Source organism: Pelodiscus sinensis, unplaced genomic scaffold (assembly GCF_049634645.1).
Source record: "Pelodiscus sinensis isolate JC-2024 unplaced genomic scaffold, ASM4963464v1 ctg65, whole genome shotgun sequence".
NCBI classification, from domain to species: domain Eukaryota; kingdom Metazoa; phylum Chordata; order Testudines; family Trionychidae; genus Pelodiscus; species Pelodiscus sinensis.
Genome location: NW_027465825.1, coordinates 438,312 through 461,545, shown reverse-complemented (window position 1 = coordinate 461,545; position 23,234 = coordinate 438,312). Strand labels below are relative to the sequence as shown.

At 46.5% G+C, this 23,234-nt stretch overlaps 1 protein-coding gene across 6 annotated transcripts in view; it reads left to right on the top strand.

The window, feature by feature from the left end:
• The window catches only part of CFAP57 (cilia and flagella associated protein 57), a 172,740-nt gene that overhangs the window by 88,837 nt on the left and 60,669 nt on the right, over positions 1-23,234 (top strand). For 5 of the 6 annotated variants that reach the window (XM_075914599.1, XM_075914598.1, XM_075914597.1 and 2 more), the window contains 4 exons: positions 9,054-9,266; positions 9,943-10,116; positions 11,811-11,972; positions 22,568-22,723. In XM_075914599.1, coding sequence (XP_075770714.1) covers positions 9,054-9,266; positions 9,943-10,116; positions 11,811-11,972; positions 22,568-22,723 — 705 coding nt within the window. Of the gene's footprint in view, positions 1-9,053; positions 9,267-9,942; positions 10,117-11,810; positions 11,973-21,116; positions 21,268-22,567; positions 22,724-23,234 lie in introns of those variants that run through there. The other variant, XM_075914602.1, reaches the window with a different exon arrangement.

Genomic DNA, 23,234 nt, shown 5'->3' with positions numbered 1-23,234 from the left:
AATATTGTAGAGCACATCCTGCAGCTGAAGGACAGGATCGCACAGATAACCCCCATTGTAAGAGAGCACCTAGAAAAAGCCCAGCAGGCCCAACAAACCTACTACAACTGTTGGACGACGGTCCGGAAATTCTAGGTGGGCAATTGGGTAGTGGTGCTGGTCCCGACAGCAGAGAGCAAGCTCCTTGCCAGGTGGCAGGAACCCTATGAAATGGTTGAAGTCATAGAAGAGGTAGATTATAATGTGCGGCAGCCGGGGTGCCGGAAACTGGAACAAATCTACCATGTTAACCTGCTCAAACCATGGCAAGACAGGGAGGTGGAGCTGGCCTACCTGGGGGCAGCAATACTAAATGAAAGCCAACAGGAACAGGTGGGGATCTCCCCAGAATTAACCCCAGGCCAGAGGGCAGAGGTTCTTGCAATGCTGAAGCAACACTCAGATGTGTTCTCAACAGAGCCTGGCCGGACCACTGAAGTCGAGCACCATATAGTCACGGACCCAGGCGTAAGAGTGTCAGGCCCTACCGAATTCCAGAAGTGAAGCAAAAGGAGGTACAAAAAGAAGTAAGGAAAATGCTAGAACTAGGCATCATTGAGGAATCCCACAGCCAATGGTCCAGCCCCATTGTCTTAGTGCCTAAACCTGACGGCAGCCTCCGTTTTTGCAATGCTTTCCGGAAGTTGAATGAGGTGTCAAAGTTTGATGCATACCCCATGCCGTGAATAGATGAGCTCATTGATCAGCTGGGAAAGGCGCAGTTTTTGTCCACCCTCGACCTGACCAAGGGGTACTGGCAAATTCTGTTGGCCAGGGAAGCCAGAGAGAAGACAGCCTGGCAGGAAAGCCTCCCCCTTCTGCTCGCATAAATTGTTCAGCACACAACATGCTGCTACCACAGGAGGGATATTGTGCTCAGCGAGGTCGAGGCAGGTGAGGAGGCACTGAAATTGGACTTTCAGGTGTCCGAAGGCCCCTTCCACCACGATGCGGGCCCTGGTGAACCTGGCATTGAAGGCCTGCCGGGAGGGGTTGAGGTGTCCAGTGTAGGGCTTCATGAGCCAGGACTGTAGGGGGTAGGCTGCATCCCCCACCAGGCAGATGGGCATATCCACGTCCCTGACCCAGATGTGGCCGTCAGGGAAGAAGGTCCCGGCATGCAGCCTCCGGCACACGGAGGAGTTCTGGAACACCCTGGCATCGTGTGCCTTGTTGGACCAGCCCACATTAATGTCCATGAACTGGCCCTGGAGGTCAGACACAGCCTGCAGAATAATGGAGAAGTACCCCTTGCGATTGATATACTGGGAGGCCTGGTGTTCCGGGGCATAGATGGGGATGTGCGTTTGGTCGATGGCACCCCCCGCAGTTGGGGAAGCTGAGGGCGCCAAACCCCTGGATGACCGCTTCTGGCTTGGTGAGGTGGACCTCCCTGTGAAGCAGCACTCTGTTGATGCTTTGACCACCTGCAGAGAGAGACACCAAACCGTGAATCACTGGGGTGCCCGGGTGGCTGGGAGTGTTCGTTCCCTGGCACTGCCCCGCACCCCACTCCCAGAAGCAACCCCCGCTGTGATCCTGGCTGCTGCGGGCGGCATGTAGTTCGGCCGGGACAGACCAAACCCTCCCTTGCAGGGCACTTTCGCCTCCTCTTCCCCCTCCCCCTGTTTCCCTGGGGTGGCCCATCTCTTCCCCCCCGGCCCAGTGGCCGGTGAGTGCCATACCTGTATGAGCACTAGTCCAACAGTGGATTTTCCCAAGCCGAACTGGTTCCTGATGGATTGGTAGCTGTCCGGTATGGAGAGCTTCCACAGGGTGATCGCCACATGCTTCTGGAGGGGGATGGCGGGCCTCATGCGAGTGTCCCGTTGCCGCAGAGCAAGGTGAGCCACTCGCAGAGCTCCAGGAAGGTGTCCTTCTTCATCCTGAAGTTCTGGGTCCACTGTTGGTCTCCCAAGCGCACCAGGACGATGCGGTCCCACCAGTCGCTGCTGGTGTCCAGACTCCAGATGCAGCGGGGCACGCTGGCATTTGGGCGCTGCTGCGGCTCCTCAATGGCCCCCAGGGAGGCCAGGGGGAGGGGCAGAGGGCTGACGTTCACCAGATGATGCCAGGCAGCTTCCACCCATTGCTGGCAGGCTTGCAGCAGCAAGTCCAAAAACTGGACCAGAATGCCCAGGGCGAGCTCTGGCTCCATGGTGCCAAATGCGGCGGCGTCCCCAATGAGAACAACTGACACAGGCGGGCAGAGAGGAAAACGCTTTGCTGTCCCTCGGCGAGGTAGGCAAGCAAGCGAAAAAGCTGAGAACCAGCTGTCCATTGTGGTCCCTTTAAGCACGAGCCTCAGATAGCCTCAGACAGCAGCCACACAAACCAACTACTGACCTGATGCCCTGCTGGAACCAGTTTGAGCAGCCCTTAAATGCGACCCAGCCTCCAATCAGTGTGGACGTGCTAATTCGAATTAGCAAAACACTATTAGTTTTTAGGTCTAGATGCACTTATTCGAATTAGCTTATTTAGAATTAACTAATTCGAAATAAGTTAGTTTGAATTAGCTCTGTAGTGTAGACATACCCTAAGTGACTCGTCGAGTAATCGACTATTCGCTTCTCTCCCCCCTTCTTCCCCCTGCCTACCTCTGTATCAGAGGTGGTGGGGAGCAGGAGCTGGTGCTGGGAGTAGCCAGCTTAGCCGGTTCCTCCCAGCACTGTTTCCACCGTATAGAAGGAGCAGGGGAGGCAGAGCTGCAGCGGTCCCGGAGCCAGCATGAGCTGGGACTACTGAGTCCTAGCTCGTGCTGATCCTGGGAACTAACCCTGCTGTGGCTCTTACTATGTTTAAAATGCAGAGCCACACCGGTGGTAGCGAGCGCCCCGTTAAGGTGTAATCAGGTAGTTGATGGAAATTCCATCCACTATTCCATTAGCTAATTAACCATTACTTAACATCCCTAAAGTGTACTCCCTATACACTTTTCTAATCATTGATGAAGATATTGAACAGAACAGGTCCCAAAACTGAGCCCTGTATAACCCAACTTGTAATGCCCTTCTGACTGAACTATTGAACTCTGTAGGATCTACAACCACTTTCCCCTGACACACACACACTTGTAATAGCCCCAGCTACATTGTATTTCCTTAGTTTATTAATAACAAGATCAAGTGAGACTGAATCAAATGCTTTACTGAAGTCTAGGTATATGACATCCACTGCTTCTCCCTTATCGGCAAGACTTGATATATTATCAAAGATAGTATTGAAAGCTTTATTAAAGTCAGGTTATATGATACCTACTGCTTCTCCTCCATCCAGAGGGCTTGTTACTCTGTCAAAGAAAGTTATCATGTTGGTTTTACTTGATTTGTTCTTGACAAATCCATTGCTGTTATCACTTGTCTTTTAGATGTTTGCTAACTGATTGCTAAATTATTTGCAATAAATTAAGATGACTAGACTGTAATTTCCTGGGTTGTCCTTATTTGCCCTTTTCCAGTCTTCTGGAATCTCTCTTCCATGACTTTTCAAAGATAATATCTAATGGCTCATATATCCCCTCAGTCAGCAACTTGAGTATTCTAGGATGTATTTTATCAGGTCCTGGTGACTTGAAGACATCTAATATATCTAAGTCATTTTTAACTTGTTGTTTCCATATTTTATCCTCTAATCCTACTTCATTTTCACTGGCATTCACTATGTTAGACATCCAGTCACCACCAATCTTGATAAAAACTAAAACAAAGAAATTATTAAGCCACTTTGTTATTTCCACATTTTCTTTTGTTATTGTTTCTTCCCCCTTTCTCACTGAGTAATGGCCCCACCCTATCCTTAATCTTCCTCTTGCTTCTAATATATTTGCAGACATTTTGTGCCATGGGCATATTCTATATCAAGCAGGGAGGAGCTTGATAGTGTTAGGAGGCATTTCGACGGTGAGATTTCTCATGAAGCACTCCACCCACCCTGAGGTTTTATATCTTCCTGGATCCCAGAATGCATTGTCAGATCACTTTAGCAGGTCCTTTTTCTCTCACCAAGAGTGGTCACTTCACCAGAAGCCACCAGCTTCATCTTCAAAAGATGAGGATCTCCCCAGGTGGGGCTCTCCCCACGAACAAGCAGAACAGAAAGTGCCATCAGTGTTTCTCACTGAGGGAACAAGCTGGGCTCCGTTTCCTATGACTTCCTGCTCCCTTGGACACGACTGTTACTCTACTTTTTCCTCCAGTCCCTCTGGTTTGCAAGGCTCTCCTGAAAACCAAACAGGACAAAGTAAGAGTTATTCTTGTAGCCCTAATGTAGTCACATCAAACTGGTTCAACATGCTGTCGGATTTATAGAATCATAGAACACTAGAACTGGAAGGGACCTCGAGAGGACATCGAGTCCAGTCCCCTGCCCTCATGGCAGGACCCAGTACTGTCTAGACCATCCCTGATAGATGTCTATCTGGCCTGCTCTTAACTATCTCTAGATATGGAGATTCCACAACTTCCCTACGCAACTTATTCCAGTGTTTAGCCATCCTGACAGTCAGCAAGTTTTTCCTAATGTCCAACCTAAACCTCTTTTGCTGCAGTTTAAGCCCATTGCTTCTTGTCCTTTCCTCAGAGGCTAAGGAGAACAATTGTTCTTCCTTCCCCTTGTAACACTCTTTTAGATACCTGAAAACTGCTATTATGTCCCCTCCCAGTCTTCTCCTTTCCAAACTAAACAAGCCCAATTCTTTCAGTCTTCCTTCATAGGTCATATTCTCTAGACCTTTAATCATTCTTGTTGCTCTTCTCTGGACTTTCTCTTATTTATCCACATCTTTCTTGAAATGCAGAGTTGCTTAGATGAAATTCTATTATTTCACAAATCTACTTGGCTCTTTGTAGCAGAAAGGATGGAACAGTTTCCAGTATCTTCTCAGAAGATCTTGTCCCAGATAATTGCCTGTATTGGGCTTGCTGTGAGCAGGCAAATGTCACATTTCTGATCATCCTAACTACTCACTGCATGAGAGCTCACACCTCCTCAGCAACATTTCTTGCACAGTTTGGTCACTGGAGCATCCCTTTGCATCCCACAATGCCATTATCCAACAGGCACAAGACAGTACTAGGTTCAGAAGAGCAGTGATGTATTCATAAAAGCATAAGAACATAAGATTGGCCATACTGGGTCAGACCAAAGGTCCATCCAGCCCAGTACCCTGTCTGCCGACAGTGGCCAATGCCAGGTGTCCCAGCGGGAGTGAATCGAACAGGTAATAATCAAGCAATCTCTCTCCTGCCATCCTTCTCCACCCTCTGACAAACAGAGGCTAGGGACACCATTCCTTACCCATCCTGGCTAATAGCCATTTATGGACTTAACCTCCATGAACTCTGAGCCCACCTTTTGAGGTACTGCCTGTGAGTCACCTGATGTGACATGGACATGAGCAAGAACTCAAAGAAAAAATGATTACTAACTTTCCGTGGCTCTTGTTCTTTAAGATATGTTGCTTGGTCCTTTCCATCTGTAAACCCCTCTTTATTCCCTGGGTTACTGGGGAGCAGGCTACGCTCACCTGTGTGTCTGGATGCCTAATGTTTTTAACATAAAAGGAGGTCCTGAATATCCCAGTGGTGATGTTGCATAGTTGGGGATCCCCTATCCACCCCCTTGCTGTAATCCCTTGCTCTAGTCCCTTGCTCTTAAAGGAATATACAGTGGCAGTGCCTCTACCTGGTTGGCCCTGTACACACTTAATGGTGTGCCTTGGGAGACTCTAGGAATAAAATTATTCCAGTAATAATCTCGATCAAACCTCAACATGACAATTATAAATAATATACATCTAATTGATTAAATTAGAATTAACACACCATTCCTTAACAACTTAAATAAGCAGGGTTTAACAGACTAAAAGTGAATAAAATCAATTAACAAAGTACACAGAAATAAAGGAAACTTATCTATCTGGCATTTACACTGCCACCATTTATCCCACCCCAGAGTGTGCACTCCTCTGGATTCAGAGTCCCAGACATTTGCGTGAGTATGCTTGAAGATCTGCAGCTGAAGTAGAGACAGCACTGGGCAGGTTGTGTGTCAGTCCAGGCTGGCAAAAATCCCTCTGCCACTGGAGCAGGCCCCACCAGATGCCAGCAGCTCTGGTTCATTGGGCAGATCACTCTACGTCTCTTGGACCCAGAGTCAGTTTGTCTTCTGTGCTCTGTCCCAGGGAGCACTTTCCCAAAAAGCCACAGTACCTTCTAGGTAGGCCCTTCTCAGCCACAGGCACAACCAGGGTCTCTCCCCTCTAGGGACAATCACCAATAGCCCCTGAAGCAGCCTGCTAGGTCCAACCCCCAGCAGGCTCTCAGTAACAGGATTTAGCTCTAACACAACCACTCCTGGCCTGGAAAAGGCTCCACACGAGCAATCTGGCTCCTTTCTGAGGTAAACAGGATGAAGTTTAATAAAGACAAATGCAAAGTGCTCCACTTAGGAAGAAAAAATCAGTTTCACACATACAGAATGGGAAGCGACTGTCTAGGAAAGAGTACGGCAGAAAGGGATCTAGGGGTTATAGTGGACCACAAGCTGAATATGAGTCAGCAGTGTGATGCTGTTGCAAAAAAAAGCAAACCTGATTCTGGGATGCATTAACAGGTGTGTTGTGAGCAAGACATGAGAAGTCATTCTTCTACTCTACTCTGCACTGGTTAGGCCTTAGTTGGAGTATTGTATACAGTTCTGGGCACCTGCATTTCAGGAAAGATGTGGAGAAATTGGAGAGGGTCCAGAGAAGAGCAATAAGAATGATTAAAAGTCTAGAAAACATGACCTATGAAGGAAGGCTGAAAGAATTGGGTTTGTTTAGTTTAGAAAAGAGAAGATTGAGGGGGGACATGATAGCTGTTTTCAGGTATCTAAAAGGGTGTCATGAGGAGGAGGGCAAAAACTTATACATCTTGGCCTCTGAGGATAGAACAAGAAGCAATGGGCTTAAACTGCAGCAAGGGAGGTTTGGGTTGGACATTAGGAAAAAGTTCCTAACTGTCAGGGTAGTCAAACACTGGAATAAATTGCCCAGGGAGGTTGTGGAATCCCCATCTCTGGAGATATTTAAGTGTAGATTAGATAAATGTCTATGGGGGATTGTCTTCTAGACAGTATTTGGTCCTGCCGTAGGGGCAGGGGACTGGACTCGATGACCTCTCGAGGTCCCTTGCAGTCCTAGTATTTTCTATGATTCTATAATTCCCCAAAATGAAGCCTCACAACCCTCACTCTCTCTCTCCCTGCCTGGAATAAGCCACAGTTCCCTCCTTTTTCTCAAGGACTCATAGGAGTTGTAGTCTCTAGACTAGATTGTAGCACAATGGATCCTCCTAGTAGAAGTTAGAGGCTCCTATAGTAAGAAAGAACACACCTTTCTGTCCCTCTTTCAGAGTAGACTGGCAAGAAGGAACTGAGAGAGTGCATGGCTGAGCTTGTGTATGCTGCACTAGAGAATGCTAAATCTAGCCCAGTGGATACTAAGGATGTTAACTAACGAGTAATTTACTAGTTGTGTAGTCGATGGAATTTCCATTGACTATTCGAGTAGTTGATAGGCACTTCTGCATTCCTCCTTTGAAATATACAAGAGCCCCCTCTGGGGCTTATGTACATTTCATAGGAAGAATGCAGAACTCCGCATGCAGCTGGGGCCAGCAGGAAGTCCACGAGGGTGCTTATGCTTATGCTCTGCGTGGCATTTCAAACTGGATGCACCCATGTGGAACCCCGAGTCAGCGGGACTTCCCACAGGTTCCAAGCTGCACGTGGTGTGCCAGCTTTGAAATGTACTCTGAGTCTCCTGCTGATCCCAGGCTCCATGCTGCACTGCCACTTTGAGACTCCCCAGCTCACCCCAGGCTCTGCACGCTTTGAAATGCCATGCTGGAGCCCAGGATCAGCTGACATTTCAAAGTGGCAGTGCTGTATGGAGCCTGGGATCAGCTGGGGACTCCCCAGCTGACTCCAGGTTCCATGGACATGCCACAGGGAGCCAGGTACGGGCTCTGTGCAGTGCCACCACTTTGAAGTGCCCTCTCCCTCTCTTCCTGCCCCCCCTTCTTTGCTGCCTCTATCTGATAGAGGCAGTGAGAGGAGGGGGTCAACTAGTCCTTAACATCCTTAGTGGATACCACTGAGAGAAAAATCTCATGTAATAGGTGTGTGTCTGCTACATGCCCTAATGTGGAATGGACATGGGCAATACATCTCAAAAACATTTACTAAAGGTCAGTAACCTGTTTTAATATTACTGTTTATTCTAATATTTCTGTAGCTCATTGCTACAGTGTAAGTATCTTTGAAACGAGGAGTGACTCATCACTCCGGGGAGAGACTGACTGCTTTGCTCAACAGGCTTTCTTCTATGGGCCAACCTGGCCCTGACTGGCTGCTCCAGTAAACCCTTTTCTAATTGGCCGCGTTCTGTGCAGCCTCTCCAAGGAAGTTTTAACCCTTTTTCTGCCTGTGTGGGGGTAGCTATCCCACCACAATTTTCAGTGCACTCATATGGTGTTTGCTTCTCACTAGGTAGGAGGTCAATCTTTGGTAGCCAGCTTGTATAGTGTATCTAAATAGTCTCAGATTATACTGCAGATAGCAGTTGTAATGGTAATGGAGTAATAGGTGAAAGAACATGAAGATATGTTTTAGGACGCGCTTTTTGCTCACTGATCTGATTAGTATTTTAACATTTTCTATCAGATGATTAATTCTATAAGAAGTAATTCTTTAGATGTTTTCTAAAGCAAAAAACAAAAACCCAATAACAAACCAAAACATACAAAAAAAGGACAAGTTTAATTACAAAGAATTTGGTTATTAAAAAGGACCAAAAGCTATATTAGAAGCCTGTAAAACCATATAAAGCAGGGATTACTATAAATAGAACCATGTCTGGAATGGATTCACCAAATAAAATGGTCAGATTGAACAAGATTCAAGCTCTTTTCCACAGCTCAAAGAGTCACTGAGTGTGGGTCTGATCGGTGTGTTCCCATTCTTACCAGGTCCGCTCAGTCATATGGAGTGGAGATGACAATAAGTTGATCTCCTGTGGCACAGATGGTGCAGTGTACGAGTGGAGCTTGTTGACGGGTAAAAGGGATACTGAGTGTGTGCTCAAGACCTGTAGCTACAGCAGTGTTGCCATGTCTCCAGATGCCAAAATCATCTTTGCTGTTGGATCTGACCAAACACTCAAGGAAATTTCGGATTCTTCAGTAAGTCAATTAACATAAATACCCGTGACTATACCAGGTCCTAGCAGGCAGCTTAGAGGAAGGTCATTACCCAGGGAAACACAATTGCTTTCCTCTCCCTACTACTCATTTTCCAGTTTAGACAAATAGGAAAAAACCTTATTTTCATATGGATCCACTGACACCTCCTACCATGTGAAATGTTATGTTATCTATGTTCTTATAATGTGCCCTTCACCATGATACCTAAGCATTTATTGAGGCTTCGTTTCAATTTATGATTCTTCCAGCAAATTTTCAATCCATGTGACAAATTAATTTTGAGAGATATTACCAAAAGCTTTACTAAAAATCAAATCTATCTCTATTGCAGTTTCCCTTGTCCATAGCTTTTCTTTACAGAAGCAATTCAATGTGTTGACAAGTGCTTAAAATTTTCAAAAATACTAAAGCCCTCATTTTCAAAAGTTACTTAAGAGCTGAAGTTACTTAGACACTTTTGAAGATTTTATAAACCTCTATTTATAAACCCTAAAGCTAATTATTGTTCATAGTTCTGTTCCCCTAGGCAGATTTTTCTGACTGTTTTGTTATTCTTTTCTGTACGTGCAATGGTATGACAGCTGGTCCTACACTATGTGACTTATGCAGTATTAGAGAGCTTATTCAGTACTGTTTTGGTTTTACTTTTGTTTAGATCCTGCGTGAAGTGCCTTCTTTTGATGTTACATATACCGCAATAGTTGTGTCTCATTCTGGGCGCATGGTATTCACAGGCACTTCAATGGGGACCATCCGATCTATGAAGTACCCACTCCCTGTGCACAAGGAGTTCAATGAATATCAGGCTCATGCTGGCCCTATTACGAAGGTAAGGAATTTATTTTTGATTTTCCACCAATATTTGAGTCATTTGGATTCCTCTGCTGATTATCTCCATTTTCTTCTATTTTATATCATCTGCTAGTGTTAAGGTAACATATTGCATATGAAAAATACGATAATTATTTGTATTGTGAATGTTATGTCAGTTTGGTTTTGTTGGTTAAGGTGTGGTTGACTGAAAGGCAGTTAAGGGTTAAGTCCTGCAGCCCCACTTTGGACCAGGGACAAGATCACGACAAGGAATTTTGAAATCTTGAGCAAGGAAACTTTGGAAGGAACAAAAGGCAGGCCATGAGCTGAGAGGGAAGATTCACTGACTGGAGAGGTTAGGCTGTCAGGCGGGCAGCATGGCAGCTGTGGCGTGAGACATCCTGCTTGATGTAGCCACAATGCATTGGACTTACCTGGCCTAAACAGGACCAAGTTAAACTGCCAGGGAAAAGTGAAGTTTAAATATGACAAAGCATATGCAGACTTTTGTTATTTTAATCTACTTTATCTGCTTGTGATGTTCCTTTGCATATGTTAATTATATTTTATTTTGAACATGCTGTTTTCTGGCACTGTTTTTACCTGTTTGGATCACAGCTCTCCAAGAGAAAATCATGGCAGGGGCCAACACTACTTGGACCTGCTGGAGGTAAAGTTAGTTGGTAAACAAATGGCATTGTAGCGCATTGAGCCAGTCCAAAAGTGTGTATCTTTGGTGTTCAATCCTGAGAGAGCCACAAAGCTTCTAATCAATGCAGTTAGCCAGGGCACAGTTAGTGTCTCTAGCCAGAGGCTGGGAATGGGTGACAGGATGGATCACTTGATCATTCCCTGTTCTGTTCATTCCCTCTGAGGCACCTGGCACTGGGCACTGTCAGAAGACAGGATACTGGGCTAGATAGACCTTTGGACTGACCTAGAGTGACTATTCTGATGACTCTGGGAGGGTGCCCAAGAAAGAGACTGAAAAGAGGATCAAAGGTGCACCTTGCCTTTATACTAAAAACTGTACTGAGTTCCATTATAATCCTGTCACATGCATGTACGTGCCTCAAAAATTCTGCTCTGGGGACAAAACTATCTGTTCCCTTTGGTGGGTTATTTCAGCAAATTTTAAGAGAATCTATTCACCGTCTATCTGAGTTATGGAAGACAAAAAAAAAACCATTCCTAGCATATAAAAGAAAAAGGAATTGTGCTCAAATATGGCTCAACAAAAAATTCCTCACTTGGCATATGGTACGTCCTCTCTGAGGAAGAGTCTTCTATTTAGGTTTGGCTAGGGTGAAGAAAATAAAAAGAAATTCATAGGGAATTTTAAAATCTTTTCTGAGCATCCCTAATGGATATTTGTTTAGCTTTTAGTAAAACCTAATTAAGTCACCTTCCTTCCTTTGAAAAGGGCAATGAGAATGGCACATCTTCCTTTCCTGCCATTGTAGTAATATTTATACAGCTCTACTGGTGATAGGAGTGCTAATATAGACAAGGCAACAAGTGTTCTAGCTACTAGGTTGTTAAGATGTTGGTGGCTGTGCAACACTAACATTCTCACCACTACTTCACTGATAGTAATAATGATAGGATATTATTATTAGGAGGGAAAATATCTAGTGTAGACACAACCTGTATCTCCCTCCCACCTTATCTCTTTTCTACTTTTAATTCTGCTGTCTCATCCCTCCTTAGATGTCCATAACAAGTGATGACCAATTTCTGCTGACCATCTCAGAGGATGGCTGTCTGCTTATCTGGAAAGTGTATGATAAGGAAGGACGGGGTCTGAAACGGGAGAAGGAAGTGGGATATGCTGAAGAGGTGCTGATCACAAAAACAGATATGGAAGAAAAGGTATGAACAAGTTAAGGATACAGTTTGTACTTCTCTCCTCAGACTCCCATGACCTACATTTCCAGAGTGTTGTGGCCAGCATGTGGAGACTGTCTGTACTATACTGAGAGGACTGGCCACAGTATAATTCAGAAGGAGAGATGATACCCTAACAGCTGGAGCTACCAATATTTAAGTGCAAAATGTAGTGTGTGGCAGCTTCCATTTCCGGAATGGTGAAGAGTAAGGGTTCTAATGCCTTAGCCAACTCGCTAGAGACTTGGAGAGAAGTTTGAGTGAAGAGGGCAGAAGCAGGATTTTTTTGTAAGACAGCAATAAAAGGTTGGGGTTCAAAATTTACCTAATGGGTAAAACATTTGAAAATTCTATAAATTCTCAGCGTCATGGTGCAATTTGCAGCAGTGTGACTATGCAAAGGAAATACCTTCAAGGAATTGTATTTACTAAGAACATAAGGACGGCCATACTGGGTCAGACCAAAGGTCCATCCAGCCCAATACCATGTCTGCCAACAGTGGCCAATGCCAGGTGCCCCAAAGGGAGTGAATTGAACAGGTAATGATAAAGCAATCTCTCTCCTGCCATCTATCTCCACCATCTGACAAACAGAGGCTAAGGACACCGTTCCTTACCCATACGGGCTAATAGCCATTTATGGATTTAACCTCCATGAATTTATCTAGTTCTCTTTTAAACCCTGTTGTAGTCCTACCCTTCACAACCTCCTCAGTCACGGAGTTCCGCAGATGGACTATGTGCTGTGTGAAGAAGAGCTTCCTTTTATTTGTTTTAAACCTGCTGCCCATTAGTTTCATTTGGTGACCCCTAGTTCTTTTATTATGGGAACAAGTAAATAACTTTTCTTTATTCACTTTCTCCACACCACTTATGATTTTATAGACCTCTATCATATCCCCCCTTAGTCTCCTCTTTTCCAAGCTGAAAAGTCCCAGTCTCTCCTTATATGGGACCCGTTCCAAACCCCTCACCATTTTAGTTGCCCTTCTCTGAACCTTTTCTAATGCCAGTATATCTTTTTTTAGAAGAGGAGACCAGATCTGTATGCAGTATTACAGATGCAGGCGGACTATGGATTTATATAAGGGCAATAAGGGTATGTCTACACTACAAAGTTAATTCGAACTAACGGACGTTAGTTCGAATTAACTTTGATAGGCGCTACACAAGCGCTTAGTTCGAACTAGGTAAACCTCATTCTACGAGGACTAAGCCTAATTCGAACTTACTAGTTCGAATTAAGGGGTGTGTAGTCCCTTAATTCAAACTAGTGGGAGGCTAGCCCTCCCCACTCTGGCCAACACCAGGGAAACTCTATTGCCCCCCTCCCGGCCCCGGAGCCCTTAAAGGGTCACGGGCTGGCTACGGTGCCCGTGCCAAGTGCAAGCCTGCCAGCACCCAGCTAGCAGACCCTGCACCTGGCACGGCTCGAGCCAGCCATCCGATGCCCCCCAGCCCTCCCCCTCTTCCCGGGACCAGGCTGGTGGCTCCCGGGAGCTTGCCCGGGACCGCAAGAGGCGGGCACCCGCCTGGTCTAGTGTGGACATCGTGGACCTCGTCCACGACCTCCGCACTAGGCACAGGAATGTGGCCGTCTAGGGCAGGAGAGCTGCCAGCCTGGCCACCCAGGAGCAGGTGTGCATGAAAATCAAGGGGGTCCACTGAGACCCCCGACCCTGAGCCCTGAGCTTACAATGGCCGTACTGGGTCAGACCAAAGGTCCATCTATCCCAGTAGCCTGTTTGCCGACAGCGGCCAACCCTAAGGACCCTGAAGGGGATGGACCGAAGACAGTGACCAAGCCATTTATCTCGTGCCATCCCTCTCCAGCCTTTCACAAACTTTGGGCAGGGACACCACTCCTACCCCCTGGCTAATACCACTCCATGGACCCAACCTCCATGACTTGATCTCACTTCTCTTTAAACTCTGTTCTAGTTCTAGCCTTCACAGCCTCCTGCAGCAAGGAGTTCCACAGGTTGACTCTTTGCTTTGTGAAGAACAACTTTCTGTTACTAGTTTGAAGCCTGCTACCCATTCCTTTCCTTTGGTGTCCTCTAGTCCTTCTATTATGGGAACTAATGAAGAACTTTTCTTGATGCACCCTCTCCACCCCACTCATGCTTTTATAGATCTCTATCATATCCCCCCTCCATCTCCTCTTTTCTAAGCTGAAAAGTCCCAGTCTCTTTAGCCTCTCTTCATATGGGACCTGTTCCAAACCCCTCATCATTGTAGTTGCCCTCCCCTCTCCCACCCTCTCTCTTCCCCTCTCCCACCTCCTTTTCCCACTCTCCCCCAGTTTTGTTCAATAAAGAGAGATTCTATTTTTGAACACAATTGTCCTTTATTTAGTACATCAGGAAGGGGGGCTAGGGAGGGGTAAGTGGAAGGAGGTGAGGGAGGAATGGGGTACAAGCCCCCGATGGGGAGGACTTGGCTGGCTCTGCGGGCTTCTGGGGGTGGAAGCTCTCCTGCAGCCCCCCAGTTGCCCCCTCTCCCCAGATGGCAGCCTGCAGCAAGTGCAGCCGGTCTGATGGCCAAGTGCTGTGATGTGCCCAGTGTGGGTACTCCGGGCAATCCAAGCCAGGACTGCTTTGCAAGCGGGGCACCCCTGAGAACTGTCTGTCCGGGGTGGGGGTCGGGTCCCTTTAAGCACAGCCTTCGGCTAGCCTGAGGCAGCAGCTCCACGCTCTAAGTCCTCATCTGATGCCCTGCCGGCACTACTTCCGGCCATCCTTAACCCCGGTTCAGGGTCCACTTAATGTGGACATGCTAGTTCGAATTAGCAAAACGCTAATTCGAACTAGTTTTTTAGTCTGGATCCGTTAGTTCGAATTAGCTTAGTTCAAATTAACTAATTCGAACTAAGTTAGTTTGAATTAGCGCTGTAGCGTAGACATACCCTATGATATTCTCCATCTTATTCTCTATCCTGGTACTGACATTAGACATACCGGTCTGTAATTGCCGGGATCACCTCCAAAGCCCTTTTTTAATATTGACGTTATATTAGCTATCTTCCAGTCGTTGGGTACAGAAGCTGATTTAAAGGATAGGTTCTTCTTCGAGTGGTCCCCGTGGGTGATCCACTGTTGGTGTCAGGCTCGTCCCGGCACTGCAGGTGAAAGATTTTTCCTAGCCATAGTCAGCTGGACAGCGCATGCGCGGTAAGTGCCATGCGCCGTTCGCGCCCTTTTCGTCTCGCGTGGTCCGGCGCCTGCCAGTTCCTCTCAACCATCTTCAGTTGCAGGCGGAGCACAACGTCTCTCTGTAGAAATGATCTATTACCTGTATAAAATAGTTAGATTAGTCATAGTTTAGTGTTCATACTTAGTGTAGTTGTTAGAACGTTATTGTTATTTAAAAAAAAAATTCTTTCAGTTATTTAGTTAGAACTTGTTCGTTAGCTTACAGAGTTAGATTCACACACAATGCCTGGTTCCCCAGGTTTTAAAAAATGCTCAGCATGTCAAGAGGCCATGCCCACATCCGACGGCCATGCCGCATGCATCCGCTGCCTTGGCGAAACACATGTCCCGCAAAAGTGCATTCACTGCACAAAATTAATGGCCAGGGCCCGAAGAGATAGGGAGACGTGCCTAAAAATGATCTCTTGATAAGGCACTACAATGAACAACTCCCTCTCCGTGACTGTCTTCTGAACCTACTAGGTCGCATAAGCAGGCAGCTTCTCCTCCGGTGTCTACAGCTGCCAAGAAGGTCAGGGCGTCCCCTGTGAGATCTCTCCCATCTGTTTCTGAGACTCGAATCAGCAAGGAGAATAAGCCCGGGACCTCTGGTATTCTCCAAAGGCCGGTGAAAACCACAGCTCTGGTACCGAATCCCCCGGTGCTGAAGCACCCGGCACCGAGGTCACCGACACCGAGATCGCCGGCACCGAGATCACTGGCACCGTCGCTATCACCGGTGCACAGGGGTGCTGAGGAACTCTCTCCAGCACCGTAATCTCCAACACCGTCAGTAGCATCGCCTCCTCTGACGCCCGGACATTTGCCGAGTCCCTCTGCTTCGCTTCCACCCACTCTGCTCGATTCAGCACCACGGACAGTCAGTCCATGGTCTTCAAAGCCTGCTTCTGCACCGACCACCTCGACGGACTCTACGGTGAGGTGCATTTCGACACCATCCATAGTGAAGTGCACCACGGCGCCTTACGCGGTTCCACGCACTCCGGCACCTACCAGGGCATCGTGCTTCTCTGAACCTGGCACAGCACTGCATATTTCAGAACCACTGCAGGCGCACAAAACCTCGGCACTGTGAGCTGTGCAGCACACCTCGGCGCCGACCACAGTGCAGCGCACCTCAGCACCGACCATGGTGCAGCACACCTCGGCACCATCCAAGGGAGAAGCTTCCAGACAATGATCGTCGGCACCACATGTCTCCTCAGTGCCCACGAAGGCAGCCCAGCAATCTATGGCACGGCACATATTGGTCTCGCCTTCACCTACCTTCTCCCCAGCACCGTCTCCATCTCCACCCAGCTGTCTGTTGCCAGTTAGTTGACGATATTACAGCCCTCCGAGACACACAACCTCTCCAGCCACGGACGCAAGGCGATACCATTCAGGATACTGGGACAAACGATCCCGATATCCATCAAGGAGATCTTATTACGGGCCTTATTCACCGAATAGGTTCCCGTATTCACCTTGTCACCATCACCACAGTAGCACGACATCCTCATGCCATTCCTCGCCTGCTAGATCCTGACATGATTGCGGCTATCATCACAGACCTCATTACTACTCGAGGCACTCTCATGCGTCATATGCATATTTGCACTCATCTTGCGCTTGTCATTCACCTCAAAGTGTAACTCCCCAGACTCCATCCCATCCAGCGGATCAGCCTCCAATGCCATCTGAGCCGACCCGGGACACAAAAACTCAAGTCTTGGAACCTGAGGAAGGGCAACTGTCTGACCCGGAGGAGCTGGAGCCATAAACATCGCCAACCGACCAATCATCCTCATCTCCAGACGAGGCAGTATTCCCAGGTGATATGTCGCCCCCCGATAACCTGAAACACTTTCAGGGGTTATTCAAACGTGTCGCAGAGTCCCAGCAAGTACAATTGGCAGAAATACAGACCAAACAGTATAAGCTGCTCAAAACCTACAACTGCAACAAAGGGTGAAAATTGTGATATCCATCGATGAAGCGATTATGGACTCTGCAGAGGATATCTGGCAGACACCAACCTCGATCCCTCCAACAAGCAAGCGAGAAGACAAATGGTATTTTGTCCCCGCAAAAGGATTAGAATTCTTGTTTAACCAACCTCAGCCAAATTCTTTGGTGGTTGATGATGCTCAGCACAGGTCTAAAACGCCCCAATACAGAAACACAGCTGGTGACAAGGACACAAAGAAACTTGACATTTTCAGGAGGAAAGTGTACTTGTCTGCTACACTGCTCCTCCATACAGCAAATTACTGTGTGCTGCTATCAAATCACAGTTTTTATAACTGTTTGAAATTAACGGACTTACTCCAGTACCTCCCTGACTCCAAAAAGCCCATACTCAAAGCCATCATTCAAGAGGGCTACAATGCAGCGAGAGCTGGTCTGCAGATCATTGTGGACATAGCCGATACAGCAGCACAAGCTATGGCAACAGCAATCGCCATGCGACAATCGTCATGGCTTCCTGAAGCGGCTGTTCCAAGGGAACTTCAGAATAAAGTGGAGGACCTTCCCTTCGAGAAGCGTAAACTATTTGCCGAGAAGACAGACGAAGTCCTCCATTCGGGTAAAGACTCCCGAACTATGCACGCTGGGCATGTATACCCCTCCGTACAGGAGGAAGAGATATTACCCGTATCAAAGTCGGTACGATTTCCAGTACAATAGACAGCAACGACGTCCCTTTGATCAGCCCAGACAGAAAAAAAGAGTACAGAGTAAATGCGCCCAACCGTCACGCATGATCGCTCAACGAGGCCAGAAGCTGCAAATTTGACTCCTCCGTCGAGGTCCGTGAACCACTTGCCATTGTCGAACCAACCACTCAGGACCATCTTCTATTTCATCACAGATTACGGCCCTTTTACCATGAATGGGCCGAAATAACAATGGATCGATGGGTCTTAGAGGTCGTAAGGTCTGGTTTCACAATCCCATTTACTTCCATTCCTCCTCCCTCCCCACCCACCCCGTCCCTCTTCAGGGACCCATCTCATGAAGATCTTCTGAAACAAGAAGTACACCATTTACTCGAAATAGGAGCTGTAGAGATGGTACCTTTATAGTTCAGGGGAAAAGGGTTTTATTCCTGTTACTTTTTGACGCAAAAGAAAACAAGAGGATGGAGGCCCATTTTGGATCTGCGAAGACTGAACCAATACCTTTAGAAACAACACTTCAAAATGACTACTCTCATGTCCATAATCCCAGCTCTCGACAATGCAGACTGGTTTGTAGCCCTCGGCTTGCAAGATGCTTATTTCCACATCACTATTCATCTGGCTCACTGCTGATTCCTCCGCTTTGTGGCCGGCGACACTCATTTCCAATACCATGTTCTCCTGTTCGGCTTGGCTTCGGCCCCAAGAGTCTTCTCCAAGACATTATCTGTGGTGGCCACCCATTTACGCCGCAAAGCTATTATTGTCTTCCCATACCTAGACGATTGTCTGATAAAGGTGAGAACTGAACACGAGGCATCTCACATGGTCTCAATGGTCAGACGCACTTTCAACTCCCTCAGACTCATTGTCAACGAGCAGAAGTCCACGACAGAGCCCACTCAAGTCATAAATTTCATAGGAGCCAGACTAGATTCTATCACTGCAAGGGCGTACTTGCCAATCGAGCGGTTCCATGCTATACAAGACCTGATTGCAGTTCTTCAACAAGCTCCCATCGTACCGATTCACACTTGTCTCTGACTTATGGTCATATGGCTGCGAACACATTCATGGCCATGCACTCCCGCCTTCATTTCTGATGCCTACAACATTGGATAGCTCCAGTATACATTCCGGCAAAACATGACATCCACAAATTGGTTACTTCTCCACCTCAGGTCCATCTTTCCCTGCTGTGGTGGACCAAATCACAGAACTTAATGGCGGGCGATCCATTCCGTCGTCCTTAACCTTCTTTCCAGATAACGACGGATGCATGCCCCCTAGGGTGGGGGGGCTCATATGAACGGCTCATGACAACTCAGGGCATATGGTCAACTACGGAAAGAGCTCAGGGCCGTGCGTCTCACTTGCAACCATTTCAAACACTTCATATCAGGTGCGACTGTCAGAATTCTTACAGACAATGTAGCTACGATGTTTTATATAAACAGGCAAGGGGGAGCGAGATCACGATCCCTTTGTGCCAAAGTGATACAAATTGTGGAATTGGTGCTTAACAAACAACATCAACCTAATCGTGTCATATTTACCAGGCATCAACAATACCATAGCGGATGATCTCAGCAGAAGATTCCCCCACAATCATGAGTGGGAACTACGGTCAGATGTTCTTCACCAAATCTTCCATCAGTGGGGGACATTCTGAGTAGATTTGTTCGCCACAAAGGACAATGCCAAATGTCGCCTCTTTTGTCCCAGGGCAGGCATGGGGAGGAAGTCACTGGGAGGTGCATTCTTAACCAGTTGGAAGGGTTAGTTGATGTACGCATTTCCTCCAACCCCACTCATACCTCGAGTGTTGGAGAAGATCAAGGCAGACTGGGCACTAGTGATCCTCGTCGCACCAGTATGGGCGAAACAGCATTGGTTTCCCTTCCTACATCTAATGTTGGTGAAGCCTCCTTTCTCCTTTCCCCACCTTCCAGACCTTCTTTACCAGAACAATAGTCGTCTACTTCACCCCAAACCAGACACATTATACCTGACAGCTTAGCTTTTGACTGGTTCACAGAATTGGAACACCTTTGCTCACAACAAGTCAAGCACGTACTGATGCATAGCAGGAGACAATCCACGTGCATGACCTAGCTGGCAAAGTGGCGTCGATTTTCTCTATGGTGCTCCCAGCGTGACATCGATCCCAAGAAGTCACAACTACATCACGTACTTGACTACTTGTTACATCTACAGCAGTTGGGTCTTTTGCTGTCCTCTCTGAAAGTACATTTATCTGCAATTAGTGCCTTCCACCACTCTGTGGACGGTACTTCGGTATTTGCTAACCCTATGATGAAAAGATTCTTCAAGGGTCTGACTAATCTTAACCCTCCTCGAAGACCACCTCCTCTTTCTTGGAATCTTGACCTAGTATTGGACACTCTCATGCACCGTCCATTCGAACCCCTCGCCTCAACTTCCCTTCAAATGATGACAGCAAAGGTCCTCTTTCTCCTAGCAGTCACATCAGCACGGAGAGTCAGTGAGCTGGCTGCGCTTATGGCTAACCCCCCATTTACAACTTTTACCCAAAACTCAGTCGTATTAAGACTACACCCTGCCTTTCTTCCTAAAGTTTGTTTGAAGTTCCATATTAATGAACCTATTATGTTGTCCTCCTTCTACCCGAAGCCTCACCCATCCTCTCGGGAAGCTTTGCTACATACCCTTGACGTACGTCGAGCCTTATCTTTCTACATCTACAGAACTCGGGAGTGGCGTAAGATGGACCACCTGATAGTATCTTACTCTGGTCATTCCAAGGGCTGTCCTCTTTCCAGCCAACGTATTTCAAACCTTATAGTTCAATGCATTACCATGTGCCCCAATATCCAGAAAAGGCCACTCCAGTCTCGCCCTAGGGCACACTCTACAAGAGCAACTGCCACTTCAGTGGCATTCGTCAAGGGGGTCCTGTTGATGGACATTTGTAGAGTCGCAATGTGGTCATCTGACACTACATTTATACAACATTACACAATTGCATGACAGCTAGCGGGGGACTCAGCAGTGGCTTCAGCGGTTCTCACCTGTAACAGTAAATATGACTCCATAGTGCAGATGGGTACTGCTGTGTAGTCACCAACAGTGGAGCAACCACGAGGAACACTTGAAGAAGAAGCTACTCACCTTCGTGCAGTAACGATGTTTCTTCGAGATGTGTCCCCGTGGGTGCTCCATATCCTGCCCACCTCCCCACTCCAGAGCCTTTTCTATTCTCATTTCAGATTGATGAGCGGTGAGAGGAACTGGCGGGAGCCAGACCGTGCAAGACAAAAAGGGCGCGAATGGCACGTGGCACTTATCGCGCATGCACGGTCTGGCCGACTACGGCTAGGAAAATCTCCGATCTGCGGTGCCGGGAGGAGCCCAACACCAGCAGTGGAGCACCCACACGGAAACATGATTACTGCACGAAGGTGAGTAACTTCTTCTTACAGACCATAGCTAATAGTTCTGCAGTTTCACATTTGAGTTCTTTCAGAACTCTTGGGTGAATGCCATCAGGTCCCAGTGACTTGTTACTGTTAAGTTTATTGATTAATTCCAAAACCTCCTCTAATGACACTTCAATCTGTGACAAGTCCTCAGATTTGTCACCTACAAAGGATGGGTCATGTTTGGGAATCTCCCTAACATCCTCAGCCATGAAAACTGAAGCAAAGAATTCATTTAGTTTCTCTGCAATTAATTTATTGTCTTTAAGTGCTTCTTTTGTGTATCTATTGTCCAAGGGCCCTACTGGTTGTTTAGCAGGCTTCCTGCTTCTGATATACTTAAAAAACATTTTGTTATTACCTTTGGAGTTTTTGGCTAGCTTTTCTTCAACCTCCTATTTGGCTTTTCTTATTACATTTTTATACTTAATTTGGCAGTGTTTATGCTTCTTTCTGTTTACCTCACTAGGATTTGACTTCCACTTTTTAAAAGATGTCTTTTTATCTCTCACTGCTTCTTTTATATGGTTGTTATGCCATGGTGGCTCTTTTTTAGTTCTTCTACAATGTTTTTTAATGTGGGGTGTACACTTAAGTTGGGCCTCTATTATGGTGTCTTTGAAAAGTGTCCATGCAGCTTGCAGGGATTTTACTTTAGTCACTGTACCTTTTAATTTCTGTTGAACTAACCTCCTTATTTTTGCATAGTTCCCCTTTTTTAAATTAAATGTCACAGTGTTGGGCTGCTGAGGTATTCTTCCCACCACAGGAATGTTAAATGTTTTTATATTATGGTCACTATTTCCAAGCGGTCCTGTTATAGTTACCTCTTGGACAAGATCCTGCGCGCCACTCAGGACTAAATCGAGAATTGCCTCTCCCCTTGTGGGTTCCTGTACCAGCTGCTCCAAGAAGCAGTCATTTAAGGTATCAAGAAATTTTGTCTCTGCATCTTGTCCTGAGGTGACATGTACCCAGTCAATATGGGGATAGTTGAAATCGTCCACTATTATTGAGTTCTTTATTTTGACAGCCTCTCTAATCTCCCTTAGCATTTCATAGTCACTATTACTGTCCTGGTCAGACGGTCAAGAATAGATCCCTAGAGTAGGGAATTATATCCATAGCGATTCCATGGAACATGTTGATTAATTTAAGATTTTTACTTAAATTTACTTAAAAGATTTTTACTAGTAAATAACCTCTCTCTCTCAGCAATTTTGTCATATTTTTAATGTCAGACTCAAGTCATGCTAGAACTGAAGACTCGTGTGGAGGAGCTGAAGATGGAAAATGAGTACCAGCTACGACTGAAGGACATGAACTACAATGAGAAAATGAAGGAATTAACTGAAAAATTCATCCAGGAGATGGAGTCTCTTAAAACCAAAAATCAGGTATTGTTCACCTTGTAGCAGCAAATAGCAAGAAATCTCTGCTCTTATTCCCAAAGTGTTATAGTCACAACTCACATTATATAGGCATTGATCCCATAGAACTCTAGAACTGGAAGGGACCTTGAGAGACCATCAAGTCCAGTCCCCTGCCCTCATGGCAGGACCAAATACCTTCTAGATCATCCCTGATAGATGTCTGTCTAACCACTTCTTAAATATCACCAGTGATACAACATCCCTAGGCAGTTTATTACAGTGTTTAACCACCATGACAGTTAGGAACTTTTTTCTAATGTCCAACCTAAACCTCCCTTGCTTCAGTTTAAGCCCCTTGCTTCTTGTCCTATCCTCAGAGGCCAAGGAGAACAATTTTTCTCCCTCCTCTTTGTGACACCCTTTAGATACCTGAAGGCCACTATCATATCCCCTCTCAGTCTTCTCCTTTCCAAACTGAACAAGCCCAGTTCTTTCAGTCTTCCTTCATCGGTCATATTTTCTAGACTTTTAATCA